The 14,112-nt window shown below is 39.4% G+C and overlaps 1 protein-coding gene across 2 annotated transcripts; it reads right to left on the reverse strand.

Annotated features, from left to right (window-relative positions):
- Window positions 1–9,848: 9,848 nt before the first annotated feature.
- On the reverse strand, window positions 9,849–13,071 carry LOC148029528 (uncharacterized). 2 transcript variants are annotated; one of them, XM_087688722.1, is made up of 5 exons: window positions 12,794–13,071; window positions 12,490–12,643; window positions 11,894–12,098; window positions 11,388–11,572; window positions 9,849–10,191 (listed from the first exon to the last, which is right to left on the reverse strand). In XM_087688722.1, exons 1-5 carry the CDS (start codon window positions 12,971–12,973, stop codon window positions 10,094–10,096), a joined length of 822 nt encoding a protein of 273 aa, XP_087544848.1. In that variant the 5' UTR covers window positions 12,974–13,071; the 3' UTR covers window positions 9,849–10,093. The 2 variants fall into 2 exon arrangements, with proteins under 2 accessions (XP_087544848.1, XP_087544847.1); XM_087688721.1 differs by having other exon boundaries at window positions 12,466–12,643.
- Window positions 13,072–14,112: the final 1,041 nt, after the last annotated feature.

Below are 14,112 nucleotides of genomic sequence, written 5' to 3' on the forward strand. Positions count from 1 at the left end.
ATCTAGCAGTCACTTTGTTAGAAGCTCGCTTAACATTAGGTCTCCTTCTAGCGCTCTTTCGCTCTGTCCGATTTCTACCTGCTAGAGATAGCACTCTCTGGATTTCTCACATTTCCATGATCTGGCATAAGCTCCTAGTTTACTGATCCTGATTGTACACAACCATGCCTTGCAAAGCCTTGCATGTTAGTTTCCTCTTCTCCTCAAGATCCACTATGATATCCTTCCCAAGTCTACCGTGGTGTTCCAACTGGGTTTGAGCATCATATTTGCTTACTATCTGTTGGATTGCCTCACGAAAGTCTCCTAGGTCAAGTTCTTTGTTGCTTCTACGGTCCAAGCTGCCCTCTTCCATGTCTAAGATTTCTTGTTCTGCCAAGTTGTCGATCAGGTTGATGAGGTTAGGTAGATCCACTTCCTTGATAGTGTCGATTCTTGTTGCATCCGACTTTTCCGTTTCTCCACTTGGTCCTACTTTTGGGGATTCGATCACTTGTCTATGTCTTGGGATCTTCTTTTATTGGTGGGTTCCTTCAAGTTTTTATGTCTGAGTGAGTTCCTTGTTAATTACAACCAGTCCTCAACTTACCCTCACTCTACGAGTGTAGGTGTACTCTTTTTCGTGCACTATGCACAGTCAGGCTTTCAGCTCTTTCCAAGTGGACCTCAAGTGCTGAAAAATAGTACGAGTGTGAAGAAAAGATGGCTATTTAGCTTTCACACTCCCGCTTGTGCTTATGGCTTGATGGGGCACTAAGCTCAGTTCCTAGCCTTCCTTGCCACTCATTAGGGTCTACGCTATGTCGTTCAGCTTGTTTAGAGTCAATTTGGGGTCTTACAATCAGCCTACATCACTAACCATGTCAACATTGTGGAAATGTGCTGTCGTAAGATTCTTGGCTATTCATCCATGATTGCTAGGCATGTAATTGTATGTAAGGCATTTGGAGAGTTCTTCAAGTGCGGGTCACACTCTTGGTTGGTCAGGGTTTGTCAAATTTCTAGATTTTTCCTCTCAGGATGTGTTCGATTTACCAAAGTCTGATTTACTAGTGTCCGATTCTAGGAATCGGATAGGGTCAAGTCCGATTGTCATGATCGGACAAGGTGTGTCCGATCGGACAACATGGGGTGGTTCGATTTGAATAAGTCTAATTCTCAGAATCGGACAGGGCACTCAATCCGATTCGGATAGGTGTTTGATTGGCGGGTCTGAATCTATGGTCTAATTGTCATGATCGGATGGGTCGATCGAACAAGATGGTGTGTCCGATTTCCTCTTGTCCAATTCTCGAAATCAGACAAGGGTGGGTTCCCTAAGCAGTGACGTGGTAGGTCCATCCTAAGTGTCCAATTTTCTGAATCGGACAAGGTCTTTGGTCCGAGTGTCTGATTCCGTGGAGTCGGACGTCTGATTCAGGGAATCTGACACTGGAAAGCCCATCCGATTCCACCAGCCAAAACATGTGTTGACTATGATTTGACGAAAATCTCCGCGCTGGAGCTACGATCACTTGCAAGGCCTTCCAGAATTTAATTAAGGGTGTAGGAAAAGGGTCTAATATAACTGAATCTCGCAGAAAAATCTGGCATGCTCCGATTGATCTGATGTAAGCTCTGCAAGCTCTCTCTCTCTCTCAAAGCTGAGACTGCAAATGAGGCTTTCCCTTGCCTCTCGTGGTCTTAAACCCTTGTTGGGTACAACCTTAATCTTCCCGATCACTCCCCTTGCGATTCCAACACATCTAAGCACTCCTTTTTTTCCTTTTTTCCCTATTTGTGTGCCCTGTTTGGGCCTATTTTACAGCAGTGAACCCTAAGCTTTTCACTCCGATTTCTCGGTCCTAACCTACTCTAAATGCAACAAAAATCAAAAGCAAAGTACTGAAATGATTTCTTCTACTCAACTAATCATCAAAAACCAAAAGTACTTACTTGTAGCACGGATTAAAAACCCAAAACCTCCAATTTATCTCAAGCTCTAGTTCGGGGATAAAACCCTTACTTCGATGCTCAATTTGAAGCATGGAAGCGCTCAAACTTGAAGTCCCAGCAATGGAACCAAAATGTAGAGGGAGCTCAAGCTCAACCGCCACGCTTTTTCTTTCAAGCATTTCAAGTGAGCACCTATGGCTATCTCTCACCTAGCCAGTGCACCTTTGATCCTACTGGGGGGGGTATAATTAGCTTACCTTGTTGCCCGAATGAGTTGCCTCCTCCCTCGAGCACACCGGTAGCTCCACAATTCTTGATGAAAGTTCAAGCATCCTCAAGCCTCCACCTCCAAGCTCCATCCTCCATAGTCGCACGTGCAAGACAAGAGAAGAGAAGAGGAGAGGAGAAGAAGAGAGGAGATGGTGGAGAGCTTCACCTCCTTGATCCCTCACCCTCACGCAGTCACTCCCTCACACTCTCACACTTTTGCTCTCAAACACACACAAGCAAGCAAAGAGATGAGAAGAAGAGAAGAAGAAGAGTCTCTTGTTGCAACACACCAAAGAATGAGCTCTCATTCACTTTTTTAACTTTATATATATGCCCTAAAATCCCTTTTTTTACATGACCGACCATTGTGGCAAGGTCATTTTTCCCATTCCCTTCTACTTGGCCTATTTCTTTAGTTTGTGCCCGTCTACCCTTTTATAATTTGCACAAGAGGGAGCCTAGCGCTCTTTTACAAAAATTGTGGGGCACCTTTCACTTAAAAATGTGATTTTTCCTTTAGCTTGATTTTCGAGGCCATCATGCCCTTTCTTGTCCTCCGTCCTACTTCTTCCATTTCCTCTATATTTTACTTCTTTTTCTTCAGTCTCGAGCTGGGGTTAACAGCATCTTTACATAGGATTTGCATGGAAATTGCAACCCCGATAGCTAGGGATGATGCAATGAAAGTTTACATGTACACTACCTTATGTAGAAGAGTTGAGAAAATTGTGCATGTTTACATATGATTTGCATGGAAATTGCAACCCAGATAGCTAGATATGATGCTATCAAGGCTATTGCAAAGGATTTATTAGACATTGATCTCCACGGAGGCAATGTTTTGATCAAGACATATCCTCAAAGATGCAAAACTAGTAATTGTGTTGCTACGAAATCCTCAATATGTGGAGTTAAAGCCAAAGGTTTTTGGACTTCCATGGGAAGCTCAATAAAAGAACTCCATGAAAGATTCTTCCGACATCCAACCAATGGAAAACACTACACATAATGCACTTAAAGACCATGGAGATAATGAAAGAGCAAGGAACAGGAAGGCTAAAGTCTAGGAGACATTGGATACAATGTTCCTATATTGTAATAAAATATCTTGGTTTTAGAAGCATCTCCCATGTTTTAAAAAGTGCTTGAAATTTTCAAAAAATCTATGAAGGATGTCGAGAGAGATAGCAATTTCACACATTATATGGTAAGGATCTTTATAGTTGGTTTCTATGCCTTGAACTTACCATTTAACTCCATCTATTTTCTTATACATGGCATATAATTTATAATCACAATCCTTGGTTTATGAGGCAGTACGGGAGTTCGTTGATTTTGTCCATTCAAGGGATGAGAACTTGCATTACCAAGCAAGGACCAGATACTTCGGATATACAAGACACAATGGTGCTGCACAAAAGGAAAATAGCCTGGAATATTTCCATTAGTTTTGTAGATTGATTTAGTAGAGAGCAAGGTTAGAAGAAGCAAAGAGGATGTGCCAAAACATAGACATAGCTCTTGCATTACAAAGATTGAAACAAAAGAGACAAGGAGTATACACCAACTCATGTGTAAATGAAAAGCTTTACAATGGTTGGAGGAGAGACAAGGCCAAAAATGGGGCTCAAAGAGTATTTAATCAAAGCTTTATTCTTGGCTATGTGGGCTCGAAGATAATGACTTCATCTTCTTTGATGGCATTTCATCATCTTGATCACCCTCATCCATCAAGGTTGGTAGCTCTATAATTGGTGCTAGCACACTTGGAGGCAATGACTATATAGAACTCTATCTTTTACCCATTGTGAAATTTGCATTTTTCTGTGAGAGCATAAATTGCCTAGTTTTTCAAAGCCACTAAAATGGCATGAGAAACATATGATAAGTAGTAAAGATCCCTTGAGCATTGGCACCCATATCTAAGGCCAAACACCCATAATCCAAATTGCTTTTCAATCAAAATTATTTTCTTTGGATTTGCTAGAATGGTATAGCCTCCATAAAACTCGATCAACACCTTGAGTGCAAAAAAGGAGAGCCTTGCATTTTCTAGAGAATACTCATTATGAAATGTTATGATCAATTGTGGCAAATAAGAGTTGGAAGCATGAGAGAGTGTGCACAAGAGGGAGAGAGAGAGCTCAAGTACAAGAATAAGATATTGCTTAGTCAGTTGTTCAAGGTACAACTAGTACACTCTCCTCAACTGTGAGGCGTCATAGAGCCTTTCAAGTTCATCCCACTTCTCCTTAGCAATGGAGAGTTGGTCAATATGATGAATTAAAGATTCATCTAAATGAAGCATGATGATGGCATGAGCTCTTTCATCATCTTCTACATCAAGGGGATTGGATGGGTCAATAACTTTGGTCCCTTTTATGAAGGGCCAATAGCCTCGTTCCATCATTTTATATTTTACCAGGACTTGCTAGGGATAGAAATCTTTTCCGTTGAACTTGCGAATTTGAGGCCTTACATCTGCATAGGCCATGGCCATTATATAAAGTTCTTACCTATTGCCTTAAGCAATGGCAGTGTCTAGTCCTTTATAGGTGGCCAAGTATGAACCAAATAGCAAAACTGATAGCCCTACAAATGATAACCAACTTTAAAGCTGTGGAGATGAAAAAGGTTGGAAACCATACATATGTAATATCTTAAGATAGGATTGTGGAGGTCCTATTCTTCGAACAACCCTTGATTTAAGTTTTATTGTTTTCCTAGGTTTCAATGAGGTTAGCTTTGACTGGTGGCCTTCAGGTTCCTCCTGATAATGTGGCCTATTAGAGGAGTTCTTAGTGGATGCGGCTTATCAATCAACTCTATGCTATGGGATGAATCAGAGAAGAGTACAATAACACTCATTTCTCTTATTTACCAGCAGTAAACAGTAAGGAGCATCAGTTGAATGCATTAGTAGTGCTAAGAAGCACTCTTACCAACTTTCATTCTAGTATTCATAATGTAGATTGATCTTTATGAGCTTAATATTGCCCATGGAATGAGAAGTGATCTGCATTTAAGCTCCACAAGGAAGTAACAAATCTTGACAAGGGTTTTTTAGTTATTAAAATCACTGTTGATAATGCCTAGATTGAAAAAATATGAAAATGAGTGAGCTTGAAGCTTCCTGGCTATGGCTGCCAGAAACCCACAGTTAGGGTTTGGCTCATAGCAACCAGCACACGAGGAATTTCTCCAAACTCTCTTAGAGAGAGATGGCCCACTGGAGGGGCTATCAAAGCCCTAAGATGGCCACCGTTGATTTGCCCTCAAGTGAGCATGCAACTGTGCAAATTTGCACGCTGCCTAGATTTGCACTTGCTTGTGTTTTTTTCGCAATGCCGTCGTGTTTTTTGGCCATTGTGGGGGTTTGTGGTGCTAGGCTACTGCATCTTGAGTTGGGGAGGAGTTCCTTAGAAGAAATCGAAGGCTGACATGCCCTCTTTTGCTCACACGAGCTCCTCCAATGGAGATAGGTACTAATTGGCTATGGAGGTTGAAGGTCCAAGATGAGAAAATGAAGCTTTTCTTGTGCACTTAGTTTGAGCTAAGGTCTAGGGAACCTAAAGAGATCAGAGATGGCTCTAATACCATGTGGCGAATTAGAGTTGTAAGCATGAGAGAGTGTACACAAGAGGGAGAGAGAGAGCTCAAGTACAAGAATAAGATCTCGCTTAGTCAGTTGTTCAAGGTACAACTAGTACACTCTCCTCAACTATCAGTGTGTACTTTAGGCTGTTTATATAGCCTCTAGAGAGGTTAGGGTTAGGGTTTCCCCTTGCTCCCATGTCCTCCAATCCATTTACACCTAGCTACCCTTATCCTCTCCAATATAAGGAGAGTTTCCATGCTTACTTCTCAACATCAATAAGCACAAATATATTGTACATCATTTATTCAAATCAATAAAATCTTCTCTACAATACATCGTAGGTCATTGTTTTTGCGTGTGTGTGTGTATTTTGTGATCCAATTTACCAATTTATTATGAAAGAGCCACATCTTTTTTGTGTCGTGTTGACTTGAGATGCTGGTAGTCAATGTCCTTGAGCCTCTTGCGCTTGCATAATGAAGTCATTGTTGTAAACTAGGATATGGTTGCAAAAGTACATTCTTAAAAGAGAAAACCAAAAACTATGATTGACTAAGAATAAGGAGTTTACAAAGTAAATACCTGTTTTTTTTCACTGCCTTCAACAAAATGTCTCATCCTCAAAGGGATTGTGCCACCCCACCCTCTTGTGATATTGACACCTCATATATTTCCACATTGGGTAGGTTGAGCCTTTCAACTATTGTGACTCTTTCTTCTTCAATAGGAAATCATTGTCCCTCATAAGTTTTGGCCTCTGCTTAAATGCTTTCGAGGATCCACTCACCTATCACAAACTTTACATCTTTGATTTTAGAGATAGCTAGATGCAAATCTACCTCATTTACTATCCGCCCCAAGTCAACCTCACTAAACTAGGCTAAGGTAGTGAGCCTAAATCCTCATGGATATTTAGAAAGCTCATGATATAATTGAACAATACATAGTCTAGCTCATTTGATATCGTAAAAATGGAACAAGTTTCCTTCCTCACATGTGACTAATTGCACATTCTTTAGCTTATTGAGGGAAGTAGCTAGGGTTGACTCAAACCTTTGTAGAGTAGCATCTACTCTTTCCCCTTCTATATTAAAGGGTATCATCTCATCCAGCTCTTCATCCTCTCAAAGAGTAATGATATATGCATGTACTTAGTGTGTAATGCTTTTGAAGACTCTAAGTCATTCTCATCCATAAGGAGATATAAACAGCAAAGACAAGCAAAAGAATATTGCAATAGTGACAATTATTTGAGTGTATTGGGTAGTTTCTCTCTGTCTTTATGTGCATTGCTAGGTATTTTATAGAATCCTACCTACTTTCTCTTCACAACTTTGTTAGTCCCAAAGTCATATTCATGAAAATATTCATTTGCCTCTATGGTGATTGTGTTACTTGAAGTAAATTTTTTGTATTCCTTTATGTGTTCAGCTAGCACATTCCTACAAGAGTGCAAAACATCCTCAAAAGGAAACAATGCATTAAGCATACTGGCCAATTCAGGAGTACATGAACAATGCATTAAGCATACTGGCCATCGGAGTACATTAGCAGGGGGTCTCCTTCACATCATTCTCAAACTCTAGCTTGAACTTCATCTTATTTTGTGTTTCTAATAGAGAAAATAAGTAGTCAATAAAAAAATTCACCAAACCAAATGAACTACTTCAACCTCGAGGATTATTACCAAGCAATATGAGGGCTCTATGCTTTTGGGAGGGGCCTCTCTTGCTTAGGGGTGACCCATTCGGGGTTCATCCCACATAAGGGTCACCACCTAGCGGCATGAGAGCTCTACCCTTCTGGGAGAGGCCTCTTTCACTTGGTGGTGACCCATTTGAGGTTCACCCCACACAAGGGTCACCACCTAGCAATATGAGGGCTCTCCATTTCTAGGAGGAGTCTCTCTCATACACACCTTGCCCATTCAGGATTTACACTACAACAAGGTTACCAAAGAGTGATATCAAGGCTTTGCACTTGTGGGAGGGAAAAAAACTACACGATCTTAGTGATGAGACATTAAAAAATGATGGATCCTACCCTAAACTATCGTTGATTCCACTCTTCCTCTAGGAAGCTATGGAGATTCATTTCAAGAACTTCTAGAAATCTAAAGTTGTAGTTCACTTGGTTTTTTTTTTTAAACATGACACCTTATTCTATAATGGCTACCCTAATGGTGCATGGAGTTAGAAATAGTCCATATCTACTACATTATTAGATGGCACCTCGTGCAAAGATACGAGGCATTCATGGGGGCTAGGCGATCTCCTTACTCTGCCATGTCAAGGAATCAAGGGCAAGTGGGCAAGGGTAAAGCAAGAGAGAAAGAAGAGAGCAAGTGTGACAAACACCAAGGGAGTAGGCATGATCAAGGGAGAGCAAGAGATCAGAAGAAAATGCCTTGAAACCTCAACCATTTTTAAGTGGCAATGCAAGTTAGACCTATCTTGGTTAAGTTTGGAAGATATCCCAACATAAATGCAAGGTACTAGTTAGGTCCCTCCATAGAATAATGTGAATGCTCCACCACTAGGGTAAGTGAGCAACTATTGAATACCAAATGAAAAATATGTATCTACTTTGGATTTTTTTTTTGGAAAAATGAAGGGAAAGGAAGGGGGTTTTCCAATTTTGCAATTTTAGATTCTTGTATGCACTTTTAGAATCAATTATGTGACATAGGAAAGTCTCTCAATATATACCCTTTTTTAATTATATTACTATCCCTAATGTCCCCCCCTCCCCCCCATGGCATTCATGATCCTCTAAGGGATCTTTGATTCTCGAGAAGTAATCACAATTTTAGAAATCCTTGGTGATGCCATACATTATGTCCCAAGTAGGGCCTAAAGTTAGCTAGTTTTTTCCTGTTTTTGTCATTTTTTCCCATTAAAACAAGTAAATCAATTTGTCTTGTTAATGTGAAACACTCACTACTCAATCCAAATTCAGTTTTGAAGGTATCCCAACATAAATGCAAGGTACCCCCACTACTATACCCAAACCCCTCACCCCTTCCCTGGGTCTCCTATTAACTTGGACTCCTTGGTGTGTATAAGAAAAAGTAAAATTTCATAACTAATAATAGAATTCTTGAGTCAATCACGAGATCTAATAACTTTGATAATTAAGAGTTGATTGACTTTATATTATTGTCCCATCTTTCCTTTGAAATTTGAGATCACAAAGTAGTGAATAAGGTATGCTATTGATTATAAGAAATGTTTTATTTTTCCCATCGCCAATTTAGAGTGATATTACCTTGTAAGAGCTAGATATGTTTTGTTCCCCATGGTCACTTATATTGGCATGGGATTGACACATTTTGATCCTCATCAAATTTTGAACTTATCATTGCATGAGATTGATAATTCCAATAAGATGATCAAAATGTGCCTTGGTAATCCTTATCAAATTTTCTATGACTCTTCTTTATTTATTATATCATGCTAGCATTAAACCCTCACATATATGCTCTTGTATAATGAAATGATTACTTTTTGAACACACACACACACACACACACACACACACACACACACACAAAGTTTTGTAAAGCAAAATCTCTACAAAAGAGTTTCCTTCATTATTGTCATTGTCTGTATTACTATTGTTGTGTGTTGTGACACAAGTATATTATGTAAAGTCATACAAAGAGCAACGGATTGAGAGAGAGAGAGAGAGAGAGAGAGAGAGAGAGAGAGAGAGAGAGAGAGAGAGAGAGAGAGAGAGAGAGAGAGAGAGAGAGAGAGAGAGAGAGAGAGAGAGAGAGAGAGAGAGAGAGAGAGAGAGAGAGAGAGAGAGAGAGAGAGAGAAGCTTTATGTTGGGAAGTTAGGATTGGATTCTTGAGATTAATACATGAAGAAATAGCAAACATTTGTTTCCAAAAAATGTTAAACATAACATGCTAAAATTTAGAATATCAATGATAAACACTACTATTTTTATGCATTAATCACTAACAACTTTGCCATTTTCAACATTTCTACATTACAATTTATTGCATAAAAGAGAAGTGGGTCGATACCATGTAAAATAGGGACCAAAAATTTGACCAATGTGTGATAATGAATGGAAGTATTGGAAGAAAATACAATGGTGCCCATGTTGAAAAAGCAAAGCTTGTCTCAACAACTATCCCAAAAAATATATTCAAGTAGGCCCATAGAAATTCAAAACATGGGAATACTTTCAAGTTCACGAGGAAAAAAAGTATTCTTGGCCTACCAAAGTACTAGTTCACATTCATCCAAACAACATTGTTTCTCCAAATGATCTTGCTGTCAATCTAGTAAATCTCGTGTTCTCCTTGAAAATGGTGGTTTTTGTCCGAGAGGTAAATTATGGCCCCAACTAGTTTTTGCTCCTTGACCACCATAACCTATCATCAACATAAAGTGAGGATTTCATGGTCAATGGCTTATAGACATTTCATCATGGGCTTACCAAGATCTTTAGAGATTGAAATCAAATAAGTGTGCCATTTCATCATGGGATTACCAAGATCATTAGAGAATGAAATCAAATAAGTGTGCCATTTCATCATGGGCTTACCAAGATCATTAGAGAACAAAATCAAATAAGTATGCTAGCTAAAGTTTTGCAAGTTAAAAAAAAGAGACTTCCTCCTTATAATGTAGATCAATATGTATTGATACATGCTTGATTTGAGCAAAAAGCGTCACATCTCTCATTCAATTACAACAACAATGGTGTGTGCAAAATATAGATTCTTGTAATGCACAATTCCCTTCTATAAGCAGAATTAAACTAGAAGAATGAATGATTACTTTGCTATTGTGCACATAATGCGACCCCTTCTCTTTAAATCTTGACATTATAAGAAAGTGCATTCATCAATCTAGTGCTTAAGTTGAATGTAGTTAATGCCACTTAATGTGCTATACACTTTTTAGTCATTTACATATGGCAATCACGATCATACAAGTCTTTATGTATGTGTCCTAAAAGATCACTTGTTTCCACATAATTCTTGGTATTAAACTGCATATTTCTAGGTCTAACTTATTTTTCATTCCATTTTGGTTATTTAAGGAATTGTACTTAAAACCCTCATCATTATCATGTTTTGTAAAATAAGTATTTTCTATAGTGAAAGTGATTCTAGCACAATTAATATTATAAGAGAAATCCCAACTAATACCATATTAGAGAATTTGGGAATCTCTGGAGTCCCACTTTCAAATAAGGGGTAAAGATTTGGCCATGTGGCTAAATATTAACCCATGTTTCAAAGTGGGACTTGGAAAGACAACCTATATAGTAATTAGGGTAGACTCCGTTTTCAAGTAAGGGGACAATATTTGATCATGTGGCCAAATATTAACTATATTGAGAATTCCCAAACTACATGAGAATTCCCAAATTCCCTAATATAGTGTTAACTACATAAACAAGATGGGCCTAAGCTTGAAAGATAACGTAGCTTATAAATATACAAGGTTCACCTAATCTACCACACCTCATGAGGGAAAAATACAAACAAACTTTTAAAAAATGTAGAGCATTGTATATATAATAGCCTATTGTATTACCATGATTGTATGTGGCACTTACCGTAATACTTATAATAGCTATAACGCCTAGTAGCTGGATGTGTAGAATCTCCATTTGTTGTTGGTAGATGGATCTGTTGCCGCTTAGGACTTGGTGAGGGTGGTTGAAGCCATTCACCACTTTTCTTTCTCTTGTAAGGGATGATCCTTCCTATCAATCTTTCCTTCTCAATTTCTCTTGCTTTTCTATGGAAATTCTCAAAAAGCCAATGATGCAAATACACATGTCAAGGATTATTTGCTTACGGATGCATTTCCTTGTAGAATCTTCTAAAATGCGCATAATATTAATCTTGCAATTGTTGTTGAAATTCATTTGTTAGAATTTCATTGTCTCTATTGAGGGTGGTGTGAATTGATGTTTTTGTCCAAACTTGTACAATAGAACACACTCTTGTGGTCACAATCCTTTCACTAGAAGTGTGCTTACCTTATATAAAATGCTAAGAAATTGTTTGAACAATATGGAATCAAGGCAATAAGGATTGACTTGCACATTTCACTTACTTTTCAAAAAGAATCATTGGTTTCAATGGCTTTGGTTTCCAAACTCTTGCACCATCGAGATTAAATGAAGTTGTTCCATCATCTTTGTCAAACTTTGAACAATCAATGGGAGGATCATCCTGCACGTTGATCTTGCCATGAGAACCATGATCATAGTGGCGCTTGATCATGTAATTGTTCTCATTAATGCTTGAATCACATGAAACTGCAAGAGAGGAAATGATATTAAAATGGAGACTCGACCTTGGGTGCAAACGTTGAAAAGTAGATGTTGTAGTAACATTGAACTTCCCACTGATGTGACAAAACTTTGTTAAGTCCCAATTGTTAAGACAACTCTACTAACTCTAACATAACTCTAGTACTCTAGTAAGTATGTATAGCCTCGATTGGTGCGGGATTTCCGGTGTCTCGAGAGGGCCCGAGGGTTCAGGACATTGGCTCGAATCAAACAGACGGCTTGGCCGTGATCAATTGCAGCATTGCCGAATGGGCTAGTGGGGGGAGAGGGAGAGAGAAAGAGAGTGACTGACTGACTTCGCGGCGAGAAAGAGGGAGAGAGAGAGAGTCACTCTGCGTAGAGGAGGGAGACGCACTTGCGTCGGCTGTGGCCGCACGGTCGATTTGCTTATCAAAATGGATATGATGACGGGCATCCCCATCATTGTCGTCGTCATATTGAACTGCATTGTTCTGGTGTTGCAGCGGGCGGCCGCATGCTGACGACGAGGAAGTTGACGACCCGGAGGCCTGGCCATTCATCAAAACACTAACGCCGTCAATCACTCCGTACCATTGAAGCACATGGACACGTCAGTAATTCTGATCTGGCAGTTCTTTTGCCGCCTTAGAAGCCATATATATATGTGTGTGTGTGTGTGTGGATATACATGGTCACACCTGTCGATGATACGCCGAGTCTCTGCATTCGGCCCATGTGCCGCAGGCACGTGGCGCAACAGCAGCAGCAGCAGCAGGATGAGGAGGAGTGTAGAAGCTGCCGTACTCACGGTTGGACGTTCGCCATCTCGGCAAGTGCCAGCCCTCCGATACCAGCACCCTCTCAAAAGCGGCCGCCATTAATCCCTTCTGTGATATCACTTTGAAATTCTGAATATGCACCACGGTGTCATTTCCTGTTCCCTGGTCTTTTTTGTTGATGTAATCGAATTATACGTTGGACGGTAACACTGGTATATGAGAGAGAGAGAGAGAGAGAGATGCAATGTGAAAGAACGTGGACCGAAAGGACGCAATGGATCAATCCTTTGCCTACCGTAGCATCTCTTTGCTGCACAATCAATCATGCTAGACAAAATCCATCAACTTAGAAGGCCTCCCTCGTAATGTTGGTCATGTAGAGTCCTTTGGTAACTTCGATGGCTTTGGGCACCAACCTTGGAATCACGAGTAGTTTTGGCTTGCTCTAGGACGGCATTCGTGGTTGATCTTCCAAAGATTTCACAAAAAAGATGGAAAATAATGTTTTGAGATTTCGTTAGCAACCAATATTTTGAGACCAACAAATAGAATGGAGGCTAATAATTTGGAAGAGAGTTCAAAATGATGTACTAAAAACTTTGCTTTTAAAAGTATAGAGTGAAAATCAACCAGAAGCTGGGCAAAAAATTAAAGAGGAAATAAAGAGAACATCCCAAAAATTAGGGACAATGCAGTCTACACAGAAAAAGTATCCAATTAGCTAGCTTTCGACTTCAAGTTGGCACTACCTCTAAACATAAAAGGCTGATAATAAGGCAGCATTGAGAAGGGTGCATGGAAATGAAGCTACATGTGAGGATGATTTATGAAGATATTCAATAGTTTGCTACAAAAGCAAAAAACCATGGTACAACCTCACTACAAGCGATCGGACCCATAAATAGTTGACCATATTGACACATAACTTGAAGTTTAAAAAAGAGAAACTTACGGGCACATCTATTGTCATGATTAAGAATCCATCAAAAGAACCACGTCCACAATCACACTTGAAAGAATAACTATGACTTTTTGCACATATTTTTCAACCATGTTATGATTGCAAAATTCACGGTAAGTTAAATAGTCATTTAAACTTATTCATCTACAATTTTCCCATGCAATTTCATGCAACCATAAATGTGCTATGTGTAGAGAGGAAAAAAAGCTAGGGAGCTATTAGTTGTTGACATGTGGCCCTAACCACTATTCTACAACCAACAAATTCCCTAGTTTTT

Source organism: Lygodium microphyllum, chromosome 11 (genome assembly GCF_053477565.2).
Source record: "Lygodium microphyllum isolate KBCC chromosome 11, Lygodium_microphyllum_v1.1.10, whole genome shotgun sequence".
Classification (NCBI taxonomy): Eukaryota; Viridiplantae; Streptophyta; class Polypodiopsida; order Schizaeales; family Lygodiaceae; genus Lygodium; species Lygodium microphyllum.

What these genes read in the sequence shown, in the direction of transcription:
- LOC148029528 (XM_087688721.1), bottom strand. Translation starts at nt 12,973, where the DNA reads ATGGCGGCCGCTTTTGAGAGGGTGCTGGTATCGGAGGGCTGGCACTTG. An exon ending in GTCTCCCTCCTCTACGCAGA is followed by an intron (nt 12,099 to 12,465) that starts GTGACTCTCTCT and finishes CCTCTCTTGCAG; the next exon opens with TTTCATGTGATTCAAGCATT. An exon ending in TAGCTATTATAAGTATTACG is followed by an intron (nt 10,192 to 11,387) that starts GTAAGTGCCACA and finishes TGTTGATGATAG; the next exon opens with GTTATGGTGGTCAAGGAGCA.